The sequence below is a fragment of the Psammomys obesus genome, unplaced genomic scaffold (assembly GCF_907164565.1).
Source record: "Psammomys obesus unplaced genomic scaffold, mPsaObe1.curated_primary_1811, whole genome shotgun sequence".
In the NCBI taxonomy this organism is placed as follows: domain Eukaryota; kingdom Metazoa; phylum Chordata; class Mammalia; order Rodentia; family Muridae; genus Psammomys; species Psammomys obesus.
In genome coordinates this window covers 3,774,344-3,793,709 of record NW_026586463.1, presented here as the reverse complement: position 1 = coordinate 3,793,709, position 19,366 = coordinate 3,774,344, and the positions used below count along the sequence as shown (strand labels likewise).

Below are 19,366 nucleotides of genomic sequence, written 5' to 3'. Positions count from 1 at the left end.
CCCTAGTAGCTTCCTAAGGGAGAAGGTAAAGATGGTGAATGGTTGCAGCTCCTGCAGAGCTTCTACCCAGAAGACTTGGTGTCCATGGGCCTTTAGCAGTGATAACTTTCAAGTTGACACCATTAGTTAAACATGGGTCATAAATCTCATATATCCTTATAACTCAATTTAATTAGTCAACTACCTAATGAAAAAGTCTGCATATTCTTGGGCCCTAAGGACCTTGAACAAGGGTCAAAGACCCATTCCATCCAGTAAAAATGAAAATAACTGTAGACAGTGTTATAATTTGAAAGCTTAAAATAAGCATCTGTCCCTGATCCTACTATTCAGTGAGCACGTAATATAATACAAGGTCTATGCAAGGACAGGAACAGGCTTTGAATTTACAACTGAAAGGTGCTTCAGACAAAAATAGTGTGTGGCACACACTGCTCTTACACTCTTCACTGTCCATTGAGCAATATATTTGCAATTAGAGAGGAGAATAGGAACTCTATATTACCTGATGTCTTTGTATGCTCAATTATAACTCTTTTTGTTTTTCTCTCTCCCTATCTCTCTCTGTGTGCCTCTCTCTCTCTCTCTCTCTCTCTCTCTCTCTCTCTCTAACAACTAAGCTAAGTAAAAGCTTGTTATTTTAGAACCAGAGTACATGAGTTTACATCCCACTCCCAACCCCAGTTTAGTATCTGTGAAATACATGATCTAATATTTTGGTACCTTAATTTACCAATCAACAAAATTAAACTAATAGCATGCCTTTCTTATAGGGTTGTTGGATATAAGTATTAAAACATAATCCACTTGCTAGTATTTGGCATTAGTGAGTATTTACCTTAAATATTTACTCTTGTGGTACTTATTTTCAAGTGTGGCACTTTTCCTGGATTTAAGTTCTGGTAAATTAAAATTTTTGATGGAAAAAAATGTTTTAATATTTCCAGACTATATGATAAACATAACTGCACATTAGTAGCAATCTGTACCTTTGGCTATTCAAAAAATAATATTACTATTATTACTACATCACCTTCATTTACATAAAAAGTTTTCTTTATTATATATGGAAATTTCACAAAATATTCTTTGAGGCTATAGATCCAGAACTACTCAAAATCATTCTATAAGTAGGCTTCTGGCATATAGAGGCCATTAAATATAGCTAGCTTGCACGATTGCTTGCTTGCTTCCTCCCTTCCTTCTTTTCTTTCTTTCTTCCTTCCTTGCTTGCCTGTTTGCTTGCTTGCTTGCTTGCTTCCTTGCTTCCTTGTTGCTTCCTTGCTTGCTTGGTTTAATGACTAAGTTTGTTACTTAATGGACGGAGCTACTAGTTCCTTGAGTTCTGGTCCTGGAGCCATAGAAGACATAAACTCTTTTACCTCTAGAATGAAGGTTATGGGTTGATACCATCAGTTCATTTGGTAGGTAGACAAAAAATTCAGATGGAACATAGATTAAATTTACTCACTAGTTTGTAGAGGAAGGGTTAGAGACATTCTTAATAACAGACGGGAACAAAGATATTTTTAGTTGCTGCCTCTCATGGAACCCTAGCTAAGTAACTTTACTCACTTAGCACCTACTTGTCTCATCTCTAAGCTCAGAACTTAGATTTAGACAGTTCTCAGTTTACCATCTGGCTCTTGTACTCCAGTTGTGAGGGTGTGGTTCTGGTGATGCTGGGCACTGCTCTCCCCAAGCCCTGTCAAGAACCTGGCCTGACCTTGTCTCTGAGAGCTAATACAGTTTTACATTCTTTTTCTAAGCTATAACAAAATATTCAAACCCTCTAGAGTAGTGATATTCTACACATGAATCCAAGTTTTGATGCTTACATTATAGTAAGTAGCTTTATTTCTTAATATTTTCACATATGTTTGTTTACACTTCACATTCCTTTCAAAGTATCTCTTTGAATATTAGGCACATGAAGTCAAAAGCACCTCAACTTGGTGCCTAACCTATAACAGGTCTTTTATAAATGTTCTTTCTTTCTTTCTTTCTTTCTTTCTTTCTTTCTTTCTTTCTTTCTTTCCTTAATTCCCATTTTGAGTATATTTCATAAAAATTTCAGTTGATGATAGGTAGTCATACTGTATTACTGAATCATAGTCAAATATAAGTTGAGATTTATAAGACATTTACTAAAACATAGACCACTCTAGAAACTAAATGATTTTTTAGATTTCTTATGTATTTTATGGTCCAGTTTTATACTATTAGAGACATCCAGTTGCTTTTTCAGTTTTGGTTGTCAGGAGAATTCAAGCTCTGGTACTTCATTCGCAATTCTTCTACAAACATGGGAGCACTAAATAAAAGACAGCCCAAGCCCATTTCCATACTTAGGCAGTTGTGCATGATTTTGAAGAGGGTTAGAGAAGGGAGAGTACTAGATACCAGAAACAAAGGGAAGTATAGCCAGAATATTAAGTAAGCAAGCTGGTACTTGACAAGGGTCTCCTCGGGGGTATTGGACCCAAATGTATGCTCTCATAGTTAATTCTAATACCTAGAAGTTTTAACTTCATGGTTGAACATAATATGCATGCATTCTTGGGTTAGACAGAGCCAGAAAAACTGTGCAACTTGCCAGGAAGGTCACCCTCCCCTACCCCCAACCCCCCCCCCAAAAAAAAAAGCTTGGTATTTTTTCAGAACTGTTAAAAAAGGAAGCTTTTCATTTATAAAAAGACCAAGATTCTGTCCAGTACACATGACTGTAAAGTCTGACCACCTATGTGGAGCGGGAATGCAAAAGCAGAATTGGAAAACGATGGCCCTGGGCCAATAGAATGCTGGGGTTGTCTTGGAGAAGCAAATGCAAGGGAGCCTTTACACAGTCTGTATGCCAAAACTTTCCTGTGGAATATGATGGGATACATATGTAGCTGAAATAAACTCATTTTAGAAAATGAGAAATGACCTCTGTAGACAAAGCCAGAGACATAGCAGAAGGATCCCAAGGAAAGTCTAAAAAGATAGAAGTATGTTTTAATGGCTGGAGGTACTGTTTGATAATAAAAAGCACAGTGAATGAATATGGTTACAGGAAAAGTAAATGAATTTGAAAAAGGGCCAAATACAACTTTAATTCTATAAATTAAAAAAAACATCTATATTAAAGCAAGTGATGAGTAGGTGTTTCAAAAGTTATTAGATACAACTAAACAGAGAATTGATGAGTTGAAATACAGAACTAAGGAAATTAATCAGTTTACTGATAAAAACTGAAAACATGGAAAAATGTTTCATAACTATATGAGTACTCATAGTGGGACGCTGTATATTAATATGACATAACACACACACCCTGTAACATGTGTTCAAGTTAACAGCCTTTTTTTTTTTAACATACTTGGATTTGTATAGAAGATTCATTTGCCTTTAGCTAAATTTACCTTGTAAAAGTGTTTGAGATACAATTTCCATTCAGTTCAGATGGAACCTACTAAGCTTAATCCTGGTGTCAGAGACCTGTCTAATGAAGCCTCAGCAGACTCTGTGGCCATTCTAAAGCCCTTTGCCTAGTCTTTCAGACTAGAAATGAAAGCAGAAAGAACAGATATCCTTAAGCCAAGTTTTGTTAAGATTGTTTGATTGATTGATTGATTGATTGATTGATCGATCGATTGATTAAAAGAAAAAAAGCACCTCACCTCACTAAGCAAAGAACTAGAATGGCCAGAGAGTATATCTTGAAGGTAATATGACTACAGAGATTTGTCTGATTTTAATGGTTTAAATTACTAATTTGTAGAAAATAGAATTGCATACCATGAATTTGATTAAATTTTTATATTTTTGCCTAGTATGTTTCCCACATAAAAATTAAGGACCAGCTTATTGTCTTCTTTTTTAAAAAATGAATTTATTTTTATTTTATGTATATGTGTGCTTGCTGGTGTGTGTGTGTGTGTGTGTGTGTGTGTGTGTGTGTGTGTGTGTGCTGTGTGCATGCCTAGTGTCTGTGGAAGCAAGAAAGAGAGTGTTGTATCATCTGGAGCTAGAGTATCAGATGGTTTTAAGCAACTATGTGGGTGCTAGGAACCTAACCCACGTCCTCTAGAAGAGCAACAGCGCTCTCAGATGTTGGACATTTCTCCTGCCCCATTATATTAATTCTTGATCCAAAGCTTTCATTTTAAACCTTTCTTTGCCATTGGCAGACAGGTAATAAGTTATAAAATGGATCTTTTCTATGATTAATTTCTATTAACACAGTCAACCAAATCTTGTCAACCTTTCTTGTGGTAGTAAGAGATGGAATTCATTAGCAAATGTAAATATATCTAAAGAGAGGCCCATTTACTGTGAATGCTTGTGAGTATTGATTTGGACAGGAAATTTGCTTTTATAAGAATTAAATATTTTAAATATTATTTTAGTGGGATATGTAGGTAATTTTTCAGCTGTGACTGAAATGATTCTGTTTACAAATTTTAGTTGAAAATCTTTTAAATTTTTAGAAGGAAATATCATTTTTGTAAGATATAATCTGTCTCTTTTATCCCATCAACATATCTTACTAAACAACGTTTTATAGTATGTTGTATTTTAGTTTCATGGAGGTATATCAAAACAACTGGTCAGGATCTGGAGAGATTGTTTCATGGTTAAGAGCACTGGCTGTTCTTCCAGAAGACTTGTGCTTGATTCTGTGGTAGCTCAGAACTATCTATAATTCTAGCTCCAGGGGACCTGATGCCCTCTCTTGGCCTCCGTGGACGGGAGGCACACAGTGGTGCACTTATGTGCCTGCAAAATGCCCATACGTGCAAAATAAAAGTTAAAATAATTTTTTTAAAAAGCAAAACACTGTTGGTCAATAGTGGCGCACACCTTTAATCCCAGCACTTGAGAGGCAGAGGGAGGCAGATCTCTGGGTTCAAGGCCAGCCAGGTCTACAGAGTGAGTTCCAGGATAGCCAGAGCTACACAGAGAAACCCTGTCTCGGAAAACAAAACAAAGCAAACAAAAAACTAATCCCACATGCACTTACACACACACAAAGCAGTATCAAGTTGCCCTTCATAGGTACTATAAAGCACATCTGTTTTTACTTTATAACTGTGCGAGAAAATTATCACAAGATAAAAATCAGACAGAGCCAGAGTGCAACATGTTTCCCTGCTCTGGAAATACTCAGGTTCGTGAGACCACCCTTAAAACAATCTGCATGGTCCAGCCGCCTGCTTTGTTCTAACCTCCAATTCAGATGATTCATTTGTGTGTCTCAGTTCTTACCGGTGGGGTCCACTTGTAAATAGTAAGCCCTGGGACGTTGTCTTACTTCTGTTGAGTATATTGACTATATCATTTCAAACACAAATTAAGCTGGGTGCTTTAGCACATACCTGTAATCCCAGGACTCTGGGAGGCAGAGGCAGGCAGATCTCTGTGAGTTTGAGGCCAACCCGGTCTACAAAGCATGTCTAGGACTGTCAAAGCTACACAGAGCAGAAAAACCCTGTCTGGAAACACACGCACGCACGCACTTACAGACACACACAAATTAAATTGGAGTAAATGACCAATAACCACAATCAAGAACCAAGAACTTCCAGAATACAGTAGTCAAACCCAAAGGTAGGTACAGCTGAAAACTGTAACTTGTATGCTACTAAAGATTCTGTGGGTCTTTCTAGAACATTCTAGAGGAATGAAGAGGGTGAGTGGAGCCTATACAGTTGTGTTAGGCTACAACCTGTGACTTACCTATTTAACCCTAAGGTCCCAAGCATTCACATTCTTCATTTTCATTCCAAAAATCCACTCAGTTATATTAATGTCAAATGCTTTTACTTGTGACTAGAGGCTTAAAAGTCTAGTTTTTACAGTTCCCCTCTTTGGAAGCTAAAAGTTATACTCAAGATAACATTACAGTCTAAGACTGTGTTGGATGCCACTTGGTTTAGCTATTGAGGGATAATGTGATTTTTTTTTTCCATCATCACGATAAATGGTTTTCATAATGAAAGGAGTAGAGAGTAGGTACAGATCACTCCCTCCCAGCAAGAGTGATAATATACCTTGAATGTTTATCAAAATCTATCATAACAATAAAACTTTCTTTCTTTTAATCATGAAAAAGAGCTTAAAATTGTATACTTCAAAGAAAAAAATATTAGGGAAAAGAACTTCTGTGATCTTGGGGTTAGTGAACAATTCCTACATCACAAAAGAATGTGTGTATGTTTATATGTAGTATTTTTAAAAACTGATAAAAAATGTCATCCACCAAAATGTAATTTCTCTGTGGAAGGCATACTCAAAAAAATAAAAATAAAAATGTAAACTATAGAGTAAGAAAAGCCATTTGCAGAAGAAAAAAAAAATGCCTGCCAAAGGACTTGTACCTGGAATGTATTTTTTACACCTTTAATACATTAAGACAAAAATACAAACAAAAGATTTGAACAAGGAGTTCAAAAGCTGCTGTATGAATGGCCAGGAAAGTCTATCAGTTGTCAGCAGGAAAGTCGCAGTTAGAGCCATAATAAGAAGCATTCACTCCACTAGACTGTTAAATACAGTTCCAGACACAGCTGGGAAGCCAGGCAGCTCAGTCTCCTGCATCACTGGGAGTCATGATGGAGGGAGGAACATCCGCTTTCTAAAACAGTGTGCAGTATCACAGAAGCAGTGCAGATGGCACTCATCTAGTGCAAAAATTAACAAATTACAGTGTGATCACACTATGAAGTGCCATTCAGTTGGAGAAAGGATTACCCAACAGTGTGGTATTTGATAAAGCGAAAGAAATCAGACATGAAAGTTTATATACAGAATGTTTTCACTGGTGTGAGCTTCTAGAATGTAAAACTATAGTGACAGAAAAATGACTGATGTCTGAAGACGGCAAATGGACCACTGTCAGAGAGGTTCAGATGCTTTTTAAGGCCAAGGAGTTATTATGTATCTTGATTGCAGTAGAAAAACAAAAATATCCCTCAAAATAACTTCTTTAAAATTTTAGTCATTATTGGATTCCAAAATGAGATTAGTATTACTCTCTAAATTATTTGAAGGCTTTTGCTATAGACAGCACAACTGTAGAATTTCTATGATTTTTTTATATACCTAAATTTATCTATCGCTGGCTTTTAAATTTTAGTTTTATAAGGCTTCTTTGTTGTACAATTAAAATATATATTTACTGAAGCTTGTATGGTTTGAAGCCTCTATAATTCTAGCCCCTGGAGAGGCTGAAGCAGAAGGATCTTAAAATTTGAGGACAACATGAGCTACATTATCTACCTTATTTAATTTTTTAAGTCTGTTTTGTGAACACTTCTTAGAAGTGAAATCAAGAGACTGACCCTTGCTGAAGAAGATCAGACAAAAAAGGATGCATGTTAAAGACATTAAAACAAACAAGGCTGAGTAGTTGACTTGACTTAGCTGTGGCGATGGTAGCTCAACAAATCTATCAGTATTCCCATTTATTTTAAAGTTCTCATCACAAATAAAGGCTTTCAATGATGTGTAGCTGAAAAAATAAGGACTTGTCTTTTTTATTTAACATTAGCTGGTTCTGAGGACATTTGATAGCATTAGAATTTTATAAAATTCTGCCATAGGAAAACAAGAGACAACGAATATAACTGTTTCCCTAACGTGATGGAGCAGAAGATTCCAGATTCCAGGACAGTTCTGCTGCAGCAGCATAAGTCTGGGACCAAACTGACCTGCTACCTTTTAATTTTCCCCTTCTCCAGTTTCATTATCCCTTCTTTCACTTATTCTGTTATTTATCAACATGGATCACTTGCCAAGCTCTACTCTAAGTGCTGGGGGAATATTACTTCTACTCAAGGATTTTAATGTCCCCTGGTAGGAAAAGAACAGTAAACAATAAATTACCATAAAGTGCGATAAGTGCTCAGGGCAAGGCTAGGAGCTCAGAGAAGCATATCCAGCCCAGACTCAGTGATGGTAACCAGAGAGGCTACCCGGACAAGTGCCAGCGCATCCAGGCTGAGACACACAGAGTGGGCAGGGATTAGGCAGGGAGTTAACTGGGGAATGGAGAGATAGAATGTTGTTAGTATTCCTTAAAGAAGAAACAACAAAAAATAGAGTGGGTGCACACCTTAATCCCAGCACTCAGGGAGGCAGAGGCAGGCTTATCACTGTGAGTTCAAGTCCAGCCTGAACCACAAAGCCAGTACAGGACAGCCAAGGCTACACAGAGAAACCCTTTCTCAAAAAACAAAACAAAAACAAAAGGTAGAATCAAGAGATTTCCAAGAGGAAAGGAAAATACTTTGAGATGCACAGAACAAGGCTAGGAGTGCTTTAGAGCCAGGATGTGTGTAGCTCACTGATAGAGTATGTGCTGACCAGGTATGAAGGCCCGTGTTTGAGCCCCAGCACTGGGACTGGGGGAGGGGAAGTTGACCGCCTCCTATAAGGATCTTAAAGGCATATCCAGGTACTAGGTCCCAGGTTACTGCAAATGCAACTATTACGGGATAATAAGGAGATAGTCAAAGATGTAATTCAAGGGAAGATTGTGAAAGTATTCTTTAAAAATCTTTTTTAAGAATCATTTTATGTATGGCACATATAGCAGTTCCCTCCAAATGGTTGGTTACTAAGCATGTGTGTTTCTGATACTATTACCATGTGGTTTTTGATTGTTTTGTTTGTTCATTGCACTGCTATGTACATTTGTTGTCTAGATTCTGACTTAGTAAAATTTATTTTTTTCTGCTTCTGTTGTCTTGACCTAATTTGGCAGGTATATTTATTTTCTGTTTACCATCAAGCTGAAGTTATTTTAACTGGGGTGGGGCAAAGGTGGTGAATAATTGAATCTTCAATAATTAGAAATGTATATTACAAGGATACAAACAATGTAAAATAAATAGAACTACTGGATTTTAGAAAAATCTAAATTATTTTTTAATTGAAATGAATTTTACAATCAGCCTAGGAAGTACATAAAAGAAAAATAAAATGGTGTAGTATAGAAAAAAATGCAAAGTCTGACAAATTTAGTGCCTGTCACTTTGTAACTGAGAATATAATAGATTTTAATGGATCACTGGAATATATGTATAGTTTTGTTTTAATTAATGGAAAAAAGCAAGCCCTAATTTGAGCTTCCTATATGGTGACCTAAGTGTGTACATGAACCCACAGCCCTTTTTGCTGCCTGCCCTAAGTATCTGCTTCTGTTCCCCAGAGGAAGAAGCTGCCCCAGATGGAGCTGTTGCTGAGTACAGGCGAGAAAAGCAAAAGTATGAAGCTCTGAGGAAGCAACAGCCAAAGAAGGGAACTTCCCGAGAAGATCAGGTAACTTCAACCCCAAGTCCATGCGTAGTTCAATGCCTATTTTTCTTCTCTCCCAGTGTTGCTAGGCAATGCCTAATCTGATTATGAGTCCAAGGAAGCACTCTCGTCAAATGAAAAAGAAAATGCACAGGGCAGAATGCAGTGACCTTGGCCACTCATGGGGATCCGAAAGCTAAAGTTCTTCCCAGGCGTTCATGTAAAAAGTCTTGAAACTCTGACACTTCAGCTGTTCTGCTTATGTCAAGTACAAGAGCTTTGTAAAGCCCCATGTTCATAGAAATATCGGTGTGCCGTGCCTCATACAGGATGACCTGGAGCAGCAACAGCTGCAGACACTTTCTGCTCATCCTAGAATGGACTGTCAGCTGTAACCAGGAGATGATGTGGATTACAAAGTTATAACTGTGTGTTGTTTCTTGCTCACAAAGGCTAAGAGACAACTAAGAATCCAGAGCAATGCTCTTTTCCTTAAAAACAGGCCCACTGAGATCCTTATAGCGTCTTTCTCTAAATGTTTTTCAATAGGGTGCAATACTCATTTATATAATTTGTGACAACCATACAATAACACATTTATTGCTTTTTACCAAATTTATTGAGCTCCTTTTGATAGACATTTAAGATGTTAGCATTCATATTCTATGTGGATGATTTTACTGCACTAGCCATTCTTCTAGCCTCAGATTATTTTTTTTAAGTGTGTTCCCAGGTCAGAGTTGCTGAATCAGAGGTAATACTCACTTCAGTGTCTAAGACTAAAAGAGTTTCCTTAAAATGTTATTTTACTTTCCTTATAGTCCCCCAATTGATGGGCTCATCCACTCTGCCTTCCCAGTGTGGATGGCTTACACCTTGGAAGTTTGTTAATGAGGAGCAGTTAGTCTTGGTGTTTTGTTTTGTTTTGTTTTGTTTTGTCTGCATATGTTGCTGGTAACTGGCTCTTCTGTTCAGTAAGCACTAAGAACTTACTAGTGAGAATGGATTTTATAGAGAATGTCTGCTGCTGAGCACACTTAGGTCTTGGAATAGAAAATACTAAAACATCTCTAAGGAAAGATGGCAGTGCAGATGGCAGTGCAGAGCAGTGTCAGGATTTGCTAATGTCACCACTGTAGCCTGAAAACAGTTTTGTTAATTTAAAAAAGAGAGAGAGAACCAACATTTACCTGTGTCTTAAATTAAAATAGGATATTATTTTTTCTACCAAATTCAAGTGTCTCTTCGAATGAACTCTGTCAACAGCTTAGCATCTCATTGTCATTCTAGACCCTTGCGCTGCTGAGCCAGTTTAAATCTAAACTCACTCAAGCAATCACTGAAACACCTGAAAACAATGGTCCTGAAGCAGAAGTGGAAGACGATGAAGGATGGTAAGCACCTTGACTTCTTTGTATTAATCATGACCAAGTGTCTCAGAGTAGAGACACTGTGGAGACATTTCCATTACAGCACCTTTGTCAAAACTTTACCCTCAGCATTATCCAGCCTCCTCTCCCTTCTACTTCAGTGCAGTTATAAGCTAAAATAGATGGACTCCCCAGGCATTCTGCTAATGCCAGTGTTTTGTGAGCTAGGAAAAAAAAAATACATAAGAAAGATTTGATGGCCTAAGTAATTTCTAAAGTTATTTTTTAAAAAAAATTGTGTTAAACAGCCAAGAAACAACTTTAAAAGATAATAAATCAATATAATTTTACACTTTCCCACAAACATTTTAGAGCTCAGTCATCTATTTTAGTAACATATTCTCTGTGAACTTCCTGTTCAAGTTTATCTACAGGATCCTAGGAAGACAAGCATGATTAATTTTATCTTATCTTTAGATGCTTTTCAGCTTCTAAAAAAAAGGCATGTATGTGTCCTGTGCTTAGAACTTGGTCTTATTCTGGGAAGAAGATACAAGCAAAAACCAAAAACAGGCAAACGTGTTTTCCCTTATCACACCCTGTCCTAATGTTGACCTCACATGCAGTATAATAGGCCTCCCCACACCTAAGTGCCTCCACCTCCCACAGTACTCAAGCTGATTGAAACAAGCCAACCAGAGTAGCACCCCACACACATGACTCACCCACTGGAGCCTCTTAACTGCCACAAGTGTCATTACCCCAACCTGGAATCATGGCCCCAAGCTCCCTGCCAACAGTATCTCCCCTATTTCAAAACTGTTCAACACCCCCATCCTCCAGAAAAGCAGTCAGCAAGATTTGTTGAGCATTCACAAATCTAGTGGGTGGAGGAGAAAGAGGTGGACACGCATTTAAAAAGACATAAAAACACTGATTAAGAAAACACTTAAACAAGTAAGACTCTGCAACTGTGTGTCATGTTAGCCACATGAGGCTGACTTGAATGGGATAAGGAGTACCTACCTGGGCCCTGAAAAATACCTGTGTACTTCTCCATTATTTATAGTGTCCATGGGACCTAGGTTATGAGGCCAATCTTTATACAATCCTTGATCTCTCAAAGTTGCTTGACGGCAGAAGCTGGCTGCTTCTATAGTTCTGGGCCAAAGGCAGAGGTTCCATGAGTATTCATGACCCATAGAGACAAGTGCACAGTGCATAGAAGAACATTCTGTTTTTATGTAACCCGATTACGTTGGTTTTATTTTGAATTCTTTCAGTGTCTGAAAATATCTTTCAAATATTTGCTTGGGGGTCAGCTAACGCACACATGTGCACACATGCACACACACACACACATTTTGCTAAGTTCTCTTTCCCTTATTTTTGAATCTATGCATTTTTTGAGGGAAATATGACCTATGTGTTTCTGATCCATTTACACTTAACTCATCAAGATGGGTCTTTTGTAAGAGCAGCCTGATGCCCGATAAGTTTTCCTAACCTTTGTTGTAAACCATCGAAGCACTTTTTATTGAGCAGGAAAGTCACCATCAAATTTAAACCCCAGAAGTTTCATTCAAAACTTGTAACCCACAGGATTCAGATTTTCTTTGAACTTGACAAGACCAGCTAACTTCCTAAGGTTCTTCCTAGTCCCTTGGTCCAGTGTTTCCCAGTCCTGAATGCCTCTTTATCTACAGATACCGATTAAGTGTTTTCAAAAGGGTTGTTCTTACTTTTTAAAGGATTTGACCATATAATCAATGTTCCATCTAATCTCCTCATTAGAAAGTTAAACAAATAAGAAATTTTCCTTAAATGGGGGCTGGAGAGATCAGTGGTCTGTGATATTGGCTGATTCTCCATCTGAAGAAAAAAATGTGGTAATGGAAAGAAGGAAAAATGTGGTGCAGGAAGGGAAGTAAGTTAAAGCAACCGTCAGCTGGGCTTGAGGATTCGCCTTTCTTTCCAGTTGTTACCTTCTAAGCAGAAAATCAAATCTATATGCATTCCCCTCCAGAATGGTCTTGGCATTTGTTTGATGTAACATCCTAACAAGGATGTCTTTAGTGATGAAGGCACTGTGCAGGACCCTCTAGAATGCACTCTGTGCTTATGTAAGTCTCTGGCAGTGCACTGCAGACCTTGGAACTTTGTAGCTTTGTAAGAACTGCTCCACTTCTGTTCACAGACAGCCAGCTCAGCTTCACTGAGTCTCTCAGGACTTAGAGTCTCCCTCATAAAAGTATATTCTACCCAGGAAACGGGTCTCATATTCAAAATGAGTTATAGCAAATGTTATGAGTGCATGGCATGTGCCTGTGTGTTATGCATAAATTACATGGTTCCCAGACTGTTTTGTAGGTCATGGTTGCCGCTTTTTTGAGACGTGAAAGTCAGCCAGTATGCTGTATGGCACTGTCAGGGTCTGTTATCTGAGGAAAATGATTGCTTCTAAGACATTTTTATGTGTCCACATGAGTGGCCACACATTGAGGGATCATTTTCAGTTTCTGTCAAGATAGAAACCATTACCAATTTGTTATGTTTTCTTTTACTTGGCACACCATTCTGTTCACATTTTTGGCTGGGCTGCCGTGTTGGCAAGGTAGACAACAGGCATTTGGGTATCCTTCAGCAGCGTTCTATTTTTCATGCAAAAAAAAAAAAAAAGAAAGAAAGAAAGAAAAAAGCAAAAGCAGGAGGGGAAAAGAAAGAAAAGAAATATGATTCTATTGTAAACAGTGTGTATAGTGGTTTATAATTATTAACAGATTTCACTGGCTAGCAAGGCACTTAAAATGTGTTATTGGTAAAAGCTCAAGTGTGTGATAGAAATTTCTCACTTGCAATTACTTTTTTTTTTTTTCCTTTGTTCAGACATCACTGCCAGCTTTTGGTGACAGTGATGGCACCAGATTCAAATTTAGCAGGTAGAACAGTTTCTTTGGTACTATATTTCTTAGTTCCATACATCAAACTCATATTGCTGTAGGACCCTCCTTCAAGTATGGATTTCATAAAATGATTTAGACACATGGCAGGAAATATCAGTCAAAGGACTCATATGACCGTGTGGATGAAGTCAATGTGCCAGTTTCAGTTTGGTTCGATAAAGCTTGATTAGTTCCAAACAAGGTTGGAAAGAAGCTAGCTGTAGCTAAAAAGGCAGTGGGGACAGTTTTTTTTAAGCCACCTGCTCTTTCCACAAAATATTAAATATGTGAGAGCTGACTGAAGTCCTGAAAATATTCACTATGTGCTTTCAGGTTTTCTTGAAAATTTCTTCCCAGGTTGTTAAATTGGAGGTTATCCTAATACTATACAGCAAAGATATATGATGAAGTAATAACTGGTTTGGTGATCCACTGCCTTCATTGTTCTCTTCATCTCTCCTGTACCACTTTCCTCTTTATACAGAATTCTATATAATAAAAAGTCAAATATCCTCACATTGCATGGTTGCCTCAAATCACTACTTTAAAGATTATGATTATTATAACAGAAGAAAGAATATTTACTATAGAAAACCAAGTAGTATACCCTTCAAAAAGGTAAATGAAAATCATCTACAATCTCAAACTCAGATAAATTCTATACAAACTAGTTTATATGTATAGTCTATGAAATATATACATAGATATATAAATGTAAACTCTTCCAGACATACTTGTACATGCATGTTTTAAACAGAAATAAAATTGTATATCAATTTTCTTATTTCTTTCCTTCAGAAATATATAGTGACTACTTCTGCTTGTCATTTTTTATATAATATTAACATTTTATACTGTGTGATATTCCAGTATGTGGTTACAAACAGACTCACATGACCATATTATTGTATATTTAGGCTCTTTCCAGTTTTCAGGTTTTGGTATTATGAACAATACTATAAGAAATACCTATATATCTATATTATTGCCCATTTTCTCAGTTTCTAAGCCTGGAATTGCTTCGTCAGTGAGAATACATGTTAGACCTCTGCTAAATATTTTTAAATATCGGTCCCAAAATGTCTTTCCAATTTATACTCACAAGTAAATATCAGTTCAGATTTGCCTTTAGGGCAGTTTACGTCTCATGAATTAATTAAGGTTCTTTGCTAGCTTCAGTGAAAGAGAGTAACATTTTAAAAGAAATGTTTTGGTTTTGTGTAAAAGAATGAAAATCACATATGGTCTGGTTTGCTTCTGTTTTTAATAAAACTATACAAGTCTCAGCACAGCCCTTCTTCTCAGGAGCCTCATCCTGAGTAGTCTTATTCTTGATTCTGAAAAACTGTCCTTCTAGGATAACTCTGTATGTTAGGACTTGAGGGTCTGGGTTTCTTCCTTCTCTACTTTATTGCTACACCTTAGCTTGCATTAAAAATAGTTTTATCCATCAGTTGTAGTTTGTTTCTGCTAGAGATTGGAATTTTGTGAGCCTGATTTGACTTGAAGAAGTTTTAAGACCTTCCTCTGGAGTTAGCAGTGCAGAAGTAATGAATTCCAGTTGTCTGAGTGTCCAAAACAGTGAATTTTTAATAGGCAAATGTTAAAAATATATATTACTGACTTTTAGACTCACTTGTTCTGATCGCATCATAAAATACCATTTCTGAACATAACTTTATCTCATTGCTTATCCTGGTAAAGCTTTAAGCATGTTTCATATTCATTACATACTGTTAATTGTGGATAGTTCAGCAATGTAGTGAATGAAGGGTTTAGTGACAATAAGTAAATGTTTTAATAATAGCCTTCACTTTGTACAGGCAAGACATTGCCAGGCCTGGGTAATGGCACACACAATACACCCTGAGAGTAATGAGAACCCACGTTAGCCGTGTGGGAGGCTCTCCTCACCCTTTAGTGTTAGCTTGCCAGCAGGTCTCTAATTTTTGGTCTCTGGACCCTGAGCTTTTAAAACTTATTGACAAGCCTAAGAACTTTGTTTGAGTACTAGTACCAGTGTTTGCCTTTTTAGAAGCTAAAACTAAGAAGGCTTAATTGTCTTTAATAATTTAAAATTAGTATCTTAACATAAATGTTTTTGTTAAGATCTAATTAAACTATTTCCACTCTTTCCTTTCCTCCCTCCTACCCTTCTAATGTCCCCTCACTCTCAGTCCCCCTCAAATTCATGCCTTTTTTTCCTTAATTGTTCTTGTTACCTGTATATGCATTAATGTAAATACAACCTACTGAGTTATTGTTTGTATGTTGACCACTTGTTACTGGATAACCATTTAGGGGCTTTGGGAAGTCCTTTGGGAAGGACTAATTCTCCTTTTCTCAGCATTCCTTATTGTCTGTAGGTTTTTTGTTTGTTTGTTTGTTTGTTTGTTTGTTTTTTTGTTTTTGTCAGGGTGCCACTATTCCATGAGATTTTCTCTTTCCCTACTAGTGTGTCTCTTGCTGTTGTCATTGTTCAGATCTTGTTTAGGCAGCCATATTTCTGAGGAACCATGGGTGAAGCTTCTCTGTCATTTCTAGGAGATATAGTATCATTGCACAATTTCTGGTCCTCAGGTTTTTACTATCTTTCTGGCACCTCTTTCACAATGTTCCTTGGTCTTATATGCAGGAGTTACGTTATAGTTGTGTCCACTGGGGCTGGGCACCCCAAGATCAGTTGTTCTCTGCATTTGACCAGTTGTGGTCTTTTTTGTTGTTCTTTGGGTGTTTTTTTTTTTTTTGGGGGGGGGGAGTTGAGACAGGATTTCCATGTAGCCCTGGCTGTCCTAGAACTTACTCTGTAAACCAGGCTGGCCTCAGACTCACAGAAATCTACCTGCCTCTGCATCCTGAGTGCTGGGATTAAAGGTTTCTACCACCGCTTCCTAGTTATGTATTTTTTTTTATAAGTATAGTGATCTCTGCTATGAAGAGAAGCTTCTTTAGTAAGGAGGGAAAGCTACACGTATCTACCTATGTAAGGATAAAATATATAGAATACAGTTAGGAATCATGGTCGTTTAGTAAAGTGGCTGAAGAGTCTCCTTTAAGATCCATGATTTCATTGGCCAGGAATAGTTGGCTAGGATTCTAGTACCAAGCATGATTTTTCTCCTGTTGAGCAGACCTTAAGTCCAATTAAGGAGCTAATGGTGGCTGCCACATACTAAGGGGTATTTTGCTATCCTGGTCATTGTTGTGGTTCTGATTATAACTGCAAAACAGAATTTTTTCATGAATAATGGCATTTCCTTACACTTTTCAAATCTCTAAAGTCTAGCAAGTTGGGAGCAGGTACATTCTCATGTGTAGTCCATAATGTTGTGATCTTCACATCACATACTCTTTGAAAAATCTCAGCAGGTAAAGAAGGTTGTTTGCCACCAAGCCTGACAACCTGAGTTTGGTCACTGAGACCCATATGGTGAGAGAGAACCAATTCTTGCAAGATGTCCTCTGACTTCCATATGCATGGCCAAGTAGCATATGGATGGGCACAGACACACAAATAAATCAATAAAGAAATGTGATTTTAAGATGTCACTATATACTCTTGAAAGAATGAGAAGATGAACAGCAAATAAATGTCTTAGTGTTCGCACAGATGACTTTGGCCATGTAAACACAGATTCACAGACCGTGCTTGGAGGACTGCTGGGCTCGGGATCTTCTGTGGTCATCTTGGGCCCTATTTAGCAGAGACTGTGGCCAAATGTGTTGGCCCTGGAAACTCTGCTCTCTAGGCGTCATTTTGATTTCAAGTAGTTCCAACATGGCATTTTCTGAGTTAAATGTGTTGGATATCGAAAACACTATGCCGCACTTAGTTTTGTCATTTCTCATTTTATTTACTTGTGCTGACTCTCAAAATAGACCGTCATCTTCCTCACATCTTATTGAGTCTGAGATCTTCTTTTCTCAAAGCTGGGTTTTAGTTCACTAACTCTATGGGATAAATAAATAAGGCAAATTAAGTAAAATTGGTGTGTGATCCCATATAGTATGTAATAAAATGTAACTTGTGATTTATCTCGAGTCTGGCCTACAGTAGGCTTTCAGATACTTTTGCTGAGTTGATGGATCTTTCCTAAGGAAAGGAGTGTTTAAAGCTGTGACATATTGTTCCCACTGGACCTGAGGGTTTAGGTGCAGCAAGCACAAACGTATGCAAAGATGTACAAACTCCTGTTTGCTACCTTTCAGCTACTTCCCTTGTTCTTCTGAAAGGGAGCCATCATTTTCAGTATTTCCTCTGATTGCCTCTGACTTTGCCCATTTCTTTTAGGTTGCTCCTGGTTGCTGAGATTTCAGAGTTCTCTATATGCTCTAGATCAGATTTGCTATTTTTTTCTAGTGCTTTTAATTTTTAAAATTTTTATTATTTGTTTATTGTTTACTTTTCATTAACAGTGTCTCACTGTTCATACAGTGTCTGACTGCTCTTTCTTTTATGGATTGTGCTTTGAGTGGTCATATTTAAGTCCTCTTTCACAGAATTTTCTCCTAAGTTTTTATTAACTGTTCTATTCTTTTACATTTAGGTCTGTTACTCACTTTTTTATAAGAGACTGTGTGAGGTATGAGGTTCAGGCTGAGTTTTCTTATTTTGGGTGTCTGGATGCTAAAATATAGTTGCTTCAAAAACTGCCCTTCTCTCCTGAGTGCCGTGGACACTGTCAGTGCTTGGCTCCCTGTGTATTTGCAGCCTCTCCTGTTCTCTTCTGTTGTTCTGTGTGCTTCTTTTAACACCGCAGTGGCTTACTCAGAGCAGCTTTTGAAATCAGGTAATAATCAGCTAACAGGAGTCTTGAAACTTTTCTCTAACTTGCTTTGGCTATTCCAGTTGTTTTGCCTTTCCATGTATATTTTAGAATCAGTTTCTCTTAAGTACAAAATAAATCTGCTATGCTTTTATTTGAATTCCATTGTTTATTAATCAATCTTGGGAGAATTGGTATCCTTGCCATGTTGGCTTTCCGGTGTTGAATTTTAGACCTCAGTGTTTTCCCACAGGTCCGTAGGCCCTGTTAAGTTTCTTTTCACTTTCCTTCCAGCTCAGAGTAGACATTTTCTGATAATGTCTTCAAATTCGCTGACCTCTTTCTCTGTCACAGCTATCCTAATACTGGATCCATCCAATAGGTTTTCAGCCTTGAATTTTTAAAAGTTCTAAAACTTTTACTTAGATTTATTCTTGCATGTTGAAGCCTTCCTCCTATTTTTCTGCCTATTTGCTCTTACTTCTGGAGCACTTTTTTTTTAATCTTTGCCAAATAATTCCAATGTCTGTCATTTGTTAGTAGTTTTTGTTGCCTGTGCTTTTCATATAGCTGAGATTCTCTTAGTCTTTACACGCTGAGTAATATTTGTTGAATCGTAGACATTTGACTATTTCCCTACATGTGTTCTGCTTGATGTTATTCTTAAAGTCTTCATAATCCCAAGATTATATAAGTATGCTTATATATTTCACTAGTGTTTTGTACCATTATTTTTATTCTTAACTTTCATCAAAAGTGCACCGGAACTGATTTCATATGTTAGGCTAATGTTAAAACTTGCTCTTTCAAAATTACACACTACCAAGTGAATAATTCTGTTTCCTCTTCTGATATTACCAGAGTAGTTCTTGTGTGTATTTTTAAGTTTATTTCATTTTTTCACATTAATTTTTTTGTCTGTTCTTCTGCCAGGACCCCATTTTTAATCACTATTAGCAAAGCATATTGCTGGGTAGTATGTGGGAGGACAAGGTGGACCTTTATT

The 19,366-nt window shown here is 37.3% G+C and overlaps 1 protein-coding gene across 2 annotated transcripts in view; it reads left to right on the top strand.

Moving 5' to 3' along the window:
* Cwc27 (CWC27 spliceosome associated cyclophilin) overlaps window positions 1-19,366 on the top strand; it is a 212,447-nt gene that overhangs the window by 177,885 nt on the left and 15,196 nt on the right. For both annotated transcript variants that reach the window (XM_055601911.1, XM_055601910.1), the window contains 2 exons: window positions 9,197-9,306; window positions 10,573-10,676. In XM_055601911.1, coding sequence (XP_055457886.1) covers window positions 9,197-9,306; window positions 10,573-10,676 — 214 coding nt within the window. The remainder of the gene's footprint in view (window positions 1-9,196; window positions 9,307-10,572; window positions 10,677-19,366) is intronic.